At 37.1% G+C, this 8066-nt stretch overlaps 1 protein-coding gene across 3 annotated transcripts in view; it reads left to right on the forward strand.

The window, feature by feature from the left end:
• LOC116852612 (SEC14-like protein 2) overlaps positions 1-8066 on the forward strand; it is a 158808-nt gene that overhangs the window by 137943 nt on the left and 12799 nt on the right. For all 3 annotated transcript variants that reach the window (XM_032833138.1, XM_032833136.1, XM_032833139.1), the window contains 2 exons: positions 3415-3569; positions 3657-3748. In XM_032833138.1, the coding sequence (XP_032689029.1) occupies positions 3415-3569; positions 3657-3748 (247 nt within the window). The remainder of the gene's footprint in view (positions 1-3414; positions 3570-3656; positions 3749-8066) is intronic.

Raw genomic sequence — 8066 nt, forward strand, 5'->3', positions numbered from 1 at the left:
TTTCGTCAAACCGGCCATCCCCTCTACCCAAAATTTGTATGGATCGATTGAGATCAACCGGGGCTCAAATTTTAGGTGATCGTGTCGTTTGCCATCTTGCCTTTTGAGAAGCTTAGGTTGATCCTTTTGGAGCCGATTTGAATAATCGTGTGGCATATAGGAAGTCACGTACGGATTTTTCTATTGTTTTTTCCAGTTTCCGCCGCCATATTAGAGCCGCCATGATGAATTTCTCAAAAGGCGAGATAGCAAACGACACTAGACATGATCACATAAAATTTGAGCCCCGGTTGACCTCAACCAATCCATACAAATTTTGGGCAGAGAGGATGGCTGGTTTGACGAAGAATGTCTCATATATATTTTTTCATATTTATTAGTATTCATCGACTTATTATTAAGAAAAATAACGCAAAGATGATTCCTAATTTAGAGAGATTCAGTTTATGTTTAGAAATCAGCCGACTTAGCTTTTGGTTTAGACTGTACTAGACAAAGACAAAGCGCTGTTCGAGACCTACAAGCATGCTCTCTCGGGTGTATATCAGTTGGACACGGGGCAATTGGACACAGTCCAATCACAAGTCGCTGTTCTAAGGGACCCTACAAATGTCTTTAATCATACGGTGCTGTGATTGGCTGTGTCCAAATGCACCGTGTCCAAGTGCACCGCTCCCGCTCTCTCTCATCCCGCAACACTTAAGGTTGCGTTCAGATTCCCTACTCGGGATACTATAGCACTCTAATATTAGAAATGCTATAGTATATGTAACATATACTATTGTGTTTCTAGTAAGAGAGTGCACCTGTGTAGGAAATCTGAACGCATCCCAAGAGGTAACGTGCGTTCCGGGTAGTATATATTTCAGTGATTCCGACATCCAACTCCGACATACGGCGTATGGTGTTCCAGGCCTAATTGCGAATTCAGTTGCTTGTACTAGTGAGCACTGAATGCGCACTAAGGCTTGTTCATAATATGTTATTATATTTAAAGATTGTCTTAAATACATTTTTAAATATTTTTAACCAATAATTTGATTTGTACAACATTCGTACGAACGATTTCATTAGCTACAATGTTTTTAAATATATGTTTAAAACACGATCTTAAATATAATAATGTACGATAAACAAGCTTTAGCGCGCACTCAGTGCGCACTAGTGCAAGGTACCGAATTTGCTATTAAAAAAAGAATTTGTTGAAAACCCTTCTCCAATATCTCCTTTTCCATTACACCATACATCCATTTACAGTAATTTCCTGTCTAAAAAGAAAAAATGCATGGACGTTCGAGCAAGCGAAATTGTCATCGAAACACCGCGTATTCCTGACGTATAGACGACACAATGGGTACAATCCAATTGAGTACACTGTGTTACACAAAATCAGTTTATTGGTTGCATATTATCTTAGAAGATATTTTAGATAATTTATAACCAATAAACTGGTTTTGTGTACGTGTGTGTCAAGATGTGTTAAGCAATTGGAAAGCACTCAATGTAAGTCGCGTTTTCTTTGTGTGCGTCAGATGTATTTTAGGACAGCATTTCTGGCGATCACGTCTCATAATGCTATCACTCTCGATCTTTCGTCTGCAATAGAGAAATATTGCATCGCAATATTTCAGAAACGAAGGTCCATTCACCCAAATCCTTTTAACGTTTTGATACTCAATATTACGGCTATCGAACACGCCTCATCCCGAAATTAATTTTGTACTTGGCGTTATCTCCTTGTCAATAGCGTCTCCTCGAACGCAGCCACAGTGGCCTATTGTACTACTAGCGCCGCTAGCGTAGTATCCGTGAACTATTATGGACGTCTAAACTGCTCTATTTTATCTACATTTTAGCAAAAAGTAATAACAATTTTTCATAAGAAACATTTCTTGAAGATTGGACGTTATTCCTTAGAACATTTTGTAGTCGGCAGATTTCCTTTTTTTTATATGCATCGTAGACATTTGTTATAACTTACGAATTGTGCTTGCAAACAACTAACGTAAAATTTTTTTTCGTTTTCGATGAAAAAATTATATCTGCCGAGTGTGTTTCAGCGAGTACTTTAAGCGTGCAAAAGCACTTTTCGATCAGTTCAGTTTGGACGACGTGAAACCTAAAACAGGTTTGTAGGCACTTCGACATTCCCTTAAAGGATAGCATCAGCAGATCTTAAAGGATAGCAACCTTTGACTTTAAACATATATATAATACTACTATACTGCTAGTCGCCCTATGCTGCCTGTAAAAGGAGCTTGTCTCAGAATGGAAGGACAGACGATGTCCGAGGAGTGTATTTTGACCGTATTGCGCAGGCGCGGCAATCAGACGATGTTATATCATCAGATGATATATATATATATATATATATATATATATATATATATATATATATATAGGGTGTTCTATTTTAAGTGGGCACCCCGAATAATTTCGAAGAAAGTGATTTTCAAAGAAAATGATCTAGACAAAAGTTGTTACAAATGGAATGACGTAATTTTGATAACGGCAATTGATAAAGCGGAAAATTTTACGTTAAAAATATGGGTTCATATGTTCTGATCTGTCGACCTAATGTAGGTGAAGAAAGGTCATATCCCATTTTAAACTACCAGTCCAAAGAACTTGGATCGTAATCAGTAAAATCAAAATCAGAAAAAAATTCAACCAGTAAAGGCAAGATCAGAAGATGATCCAACCAGTGTAGGTAAGATCAGAAGATGATCCAACCAGTGAAGGTAAGATCAGAAGACGATTCTGTGTAAACTGATATTTTCATTTGCAGCTGCTTTTTTTTTGCATAAATAGCATCTCCGGGTGCTCATGTTTATAGCATATGGTATATATACCCTATTACATGCAACTTTGTACAATATATTTTGTTTTTGCATTGGCGAATATGATCTATTTGACGCATGCGCATAATGTTCATAATATACTCAGAAAGAGAGAGAAATATATATTCTCGTGGTTCTGGGGTTGGACTTCTCTCTCATTTAGCAATATAGTAGTATTATATATATATATATATATATATATATATATATATATATGACTTTGAGAGACTGATAGCTGTACCACCTGGTACAGTAACATTGTTTTTTTCTGTAGTCGCCGTGCGCTCGGGGTCGCGCCAGAGATGTCGCTTCCGAACGGCATCTCTGAGCGTTATCTAGAGACAGGAGAGTGTCGTGAGCGTGGAGCGTCAGGTAGCTTAATGGTTTAAAGCAGCATCATGGCAAGCGAAAGATCCGGGTTTGATTTCCGACCTAGCAACAGCGCTCTCGATATATTTCTCTCTCCGGAACGAAAGGATACGCAGGTCCTGAACGCACGGCGTCCTGCCGCCACCTAGTACGCCCTCCTCCTTCTATGGTGGAGGAGCTACTGGAATTAAAATTGTTCGTACAGCTGGGAATTCCGAAGCGAGGATCACGATATCAAATTCGGGATCTTGAAGAAAGACACAACAAATGGCACAATAACGGAAGTTGTACCTATTCGAAGAGTTGCGTCCCATCAATCGGAGGAAATCGGAATATTAAATTGCGAAGCTCCAGCGACCTGTAAGTTGATACTATTCGGAACATTACAGAATAATGATAATACTGCAAATGTCATACTATCTAAATCGATGAATTTATTTGTTTCAGATTCTATTGTTTTCGATAATACATACAGTTTTCTAAGGAATAAAAAAGTTCATTATTCGGTACGCATCTTACCACCCGCGGAAAAAATAGAGGTATCAGCAACAGTCTCATAATAAAACAAGTTTTATTAGGAAAATTATAGTGATAGCAGTTTTTAAGGCATGTTTTTTACTGTATTATATGCGACCCAGGTAGCAAAGTGACGTCTAAAGATTTGCTGCCTGGGGTAGTTCGGATAAAATAAAAATCTGCTTCGGAAGTGGACACATAGTTAGGACTTATATTTAGTAATATTATATATAGTTCACAAGGAGATGCCACAACCTGCTAAATCGATTTCTGAACGAATCATAGCACGTTCGCTAGCTGCGATATTGTGCATCAACATCCTAACGGGATTTGTACCAATGCGTATGAGAAATTTGTTTATGAAAAATTATAGCCCATACATCATAAAAGCTTGCAACAACAATGCTACAACGTTGCAAGCTTACATATTGCAGTGCAATGTTACAGAGACATTGCAGTGACATTAATTTGCAATATTACTTTAGCAATATTATAGCAACATTTCAAAAATATTACGAATATAATATAATATTTTTTACTTATTCACTAATTATTTTGGTTACTAATATTTCAAATTTGATAATGTTTCACATCAATAGTGCTTATAGAATAGTATTTAGAATAGTACTTGTTAATGGCAGTCATTAATACTAAAATTTGTCTTATTACATACTTCTTATACTTTTTACTTGTACTTGTTTAATTTTATGGTTTTTTCTTGTTTCATTAAAATATTATATTCTTAAACAAAATATCATTTTTTAAAATGATGAAAATAAAAATTTTTATTTTGTTCAAGAAAACCATGTTATTTGATGAAACAAAATTATTGTTTTAAATAATATTTTTAAAAGTTTCTTTCAAAATTTAGGAATTCGATTTGTTTGATTTGGATTTTCTTGGATTTTTTATTTCATATTTTTTTATTTGGATTAATCATTATAACATTCTGTTCTAAAAATTTAAAAGTAATTATCACTGGTTCACTACGTTACATCAATATTCATCGTATATAGAATGTTATCCCGATGAAAAATTTTTCATGCATAATTTTGCAAAAATGCTTATACAAAATCATGTAAAATTATATATGAAATTTGTCCATATATAATTATACATAATTATATCTAAATAGATAAAATTATATATAATTACCAGGTATGTAAATATGAAACCGGAATTGTTGTATAGAAAATACACGTTTATTGTATGAAAATGATAAAAAATATTTTATTTGAAATATGGCCCATCGCTAGCGATAAATTTTTCCCACCTGTCTGACAATTTGTGGATGCCACGCCAAAAAAACGGTTGCTCTTTTGAGGCAACCCAGTCATCGAGCCATTTTCATACATTTTCGTAAGAAGTGAAGCGCTGCTTGGCAAGTACGTGTCCCATCGATACAAATAAATAGTAATCGGACGGACCCAAGTCTGGTGAGTAAGCCGCATGCGAAAATATTTCCCAACTAAACGCCCCAATCGTTTCTTTGACCAGTTTTGCTGTGTGTAATGATGCATTATCATAAAGCCAAATTACTTTGTGTTGCCTTTTTTTATATTCTGGTCGTTTTTCACGCAAAGCTTGATTCAAATCGATCATTTGTTGTCGGTAGCGTTCAGTATTAACGGTTTGGCCAGGTTTAGCAGCTCATAATAGATCACACCCTTCTGATCCCACCAAACACAGAGCATTGTCTTCCGTCCATAGCGATTTGGCCTTGCAGTTGATGTCGATGGTTCGCCTGGAATTACCCATGATCTTTTACGCTTAGGATTCTCAAAATAAATCCACTTTTCATCGCCAATCACAATTCGATGGAGAAATGACTTTCTTTTGTACCTGGCGAGTAGCATTTTGCAAGTGGTTTTTCGGTTTTTCTGCTGTCTTTCATTCAGTTCATGTGGAACTCATTTTCCCATCTTCTGGATCTTTCCCATGGCTCTCAAACGTATAGAGACGGCTTCTCGTGTCACATTTAATTGATCCGTGAGTTGTTGTTGCGTTTGAGTGTCATTCTCATCCTACAATGCTTGCAATTCGCTGTCTTCAAACTTCTTTGGTGGTCTTCCACGTTCTTCGTTTCTCACGTCAAAATCGCCACTTTTGAATTTTTTAAACCACTCAAAGTACTGTGATTTACCAAGAGCATGCTCACCGTAAGCTTCGACAAGCATTCGATGCAATTCTGCAGCAGTTTTCTTCAAATGGTAACAGAAAATCAATGCTGTCTGCAAATCGTAGTTTCCAGGCACAAAATTCGACATGTTCAATGCTATTACAAACTATGCTGTTGTATGAAACTTGTATTGTTGAGAGTTGAAAATCTTTGTCAGAGATGTCAACAAGGAAATGGCGCCAATGACGCGGTTTGACGGCTAGGGCCATCTATGGGAAAATTCCGGTTTCATATTTAGAGACCTGGTATGCATAATTTTTGATAATACAAATGCCTTTTGATGCTATAAATAGTAACTTTTTTCGTTTCTTCTATGTTAAAACTTAAAGAAAGACTTACTGAGAGTTTCTCAATACGCATAGAGAAAAAAAGATTACTTTATATATCCCTCCGTAGTTTCGAACTCGAACTACCTCACCTATTCCGCTTGGTAATCCTAGTCCTAGTCTTGGTAGTCCTAGTCCTAGTCTTGGTAGCTACTGGATCATTTTGACAGTAAGAGAGTTAATAATGATTCTAACGTCTCGTACGGTATCTTGCTGATTTGTATTTACAAATACTTGTATATACAAGTACTGTTATTTCACACAATCGCTCGTATGAAGATAGGATTAAATTGAATAGAAAAGTCATGTACCATTTTGCAAAATTCGCAATAGTTGACAAGGAATAAATTATTCTTTGTGAGCTAATGAGCGCACGTGAATCGGTAGGCCAAGTACACGCCAAGGCGTCTAAAGAAAAATGGTTTACTCCTGAAGATGACCGTCACGCGGCAACGCGCTGCTGTTCGTGTCTACGTGTCTATATTTTGATTATATTAGGTGTATATCTATTAAATGCGGATTTTTTTAAGGAAAAACACATGTTAATTTGAAATAAATGGTTAAAACTATTTATTTGAAGTATGCGCCATTCGACGCTACAACTTTTTCCCATCTTTCTAGCAAAAGATGGATTCCGCGACGATAGAAACTTTCATTTTTGAAACAAACCATGAATCGACCCATTTTTTCACTTCTTCAAAATTAGCAAAGTGTTTCTCAGCCAATCCGTGCGCTATCGACCAGAACAAGTGATAGTCCGAAGGAGCAATATCCGGCGAATACGGCGAGTGAGGTAGCACATCCCAATTCAATTCTTTTAAAGTTTCTTTGACAACTTTTGTGGGCCGGCGCATTGTCATGTAGCAAAATCACTTTTCCATGTCTTTGGCCCCATTCCGGACGTTTTGTGATCAATGCATGGTTTAAATTGATCTTTTGTTATCAGTAGTGAGCAGCATTAACCGCTTCACTAGATTTGAGAAGTTCATAATAAACAACACCCTTTTGATCCCACTAAACACAGAGCATTGTCTTCTTTTCAAAGCGATTTGGTCTTGCAGTCGATTTTGATGGTTAGCCTGGATCAACCCATGATTTTCTTCGTTTAGGTATAGCTTCCGGAATGGAACCGTGTCTTGAATCAGCGATGTGCCAACGTTTCGCAAACGTTGCAGTTTGCATCAGCAGAACAGAAAACTCTGATACTGAGCTCCCTTGGGTAAAGGTTGTCCTTATATACCCCCCTGCCCCCCCTTGTGTAGATGGTGTTAGGGAGTAGGGGACGAGGCTTGAATCCAGCTAATCAGCGTATTTTAATTGATCAGCTGGTCAATTAAAAAACCGGGAGGACAGTATGCCAAAGAGTTTACTTGTATACCTTTGTCTCGGTTGAGGTTGTTGGGATGTTTTAAAATTTTTAGAACTTCACGATGTTTTCTGGCAAAATAACTCTGTGAGGGAGCCAATCTGGTGGCTTTGTCATATTGTACGGAGTGTCCAGTCTCCATCCAGTGTTCAGCTAGAGCTGATTGAGTAAAGTGACCATACCTGGTACATCGCTGGTGTTCCTTGATTCGCGTACTGATCTTCCTCTCGGTTTCTCCTATATAAACTTTACCACAAGAGCAAGGGATCTTATATACACCTGATGTTTCTAGGCATGATTTCTGATCCTTCGGATTTGAGAGTAAATGGGAGAGCTTCCTATGGGGTTTGAAGATTACTTTGATTTTGTGTTTACCCAGAATCCTGCTCATAGGTTCTGTTATGTCCTGGAGATATGGAAGGACAGCCATCTTTCTCTTTTCTCTCTCTTCATCTAGTGTGTCAGTGTTT

This window comes from Odontomachus brunneus, unplaced genomic scaffold (assembly GCF_010583005.1).
Source record: "Odontomachus brunneus isolate Ranch 3 - 2012 unplaced genomic scaffold, Obru_v1 Obru_scaffold_240, whole genome shotgun sequence".
Classification (NCBI taxonomy): domain Eukaryota; kingdom Metazoa; phylum Arthropoda; class Insecta; order Hymenoptera; family Formicidae; genus Odontomachus; species Odontomachus brunneus.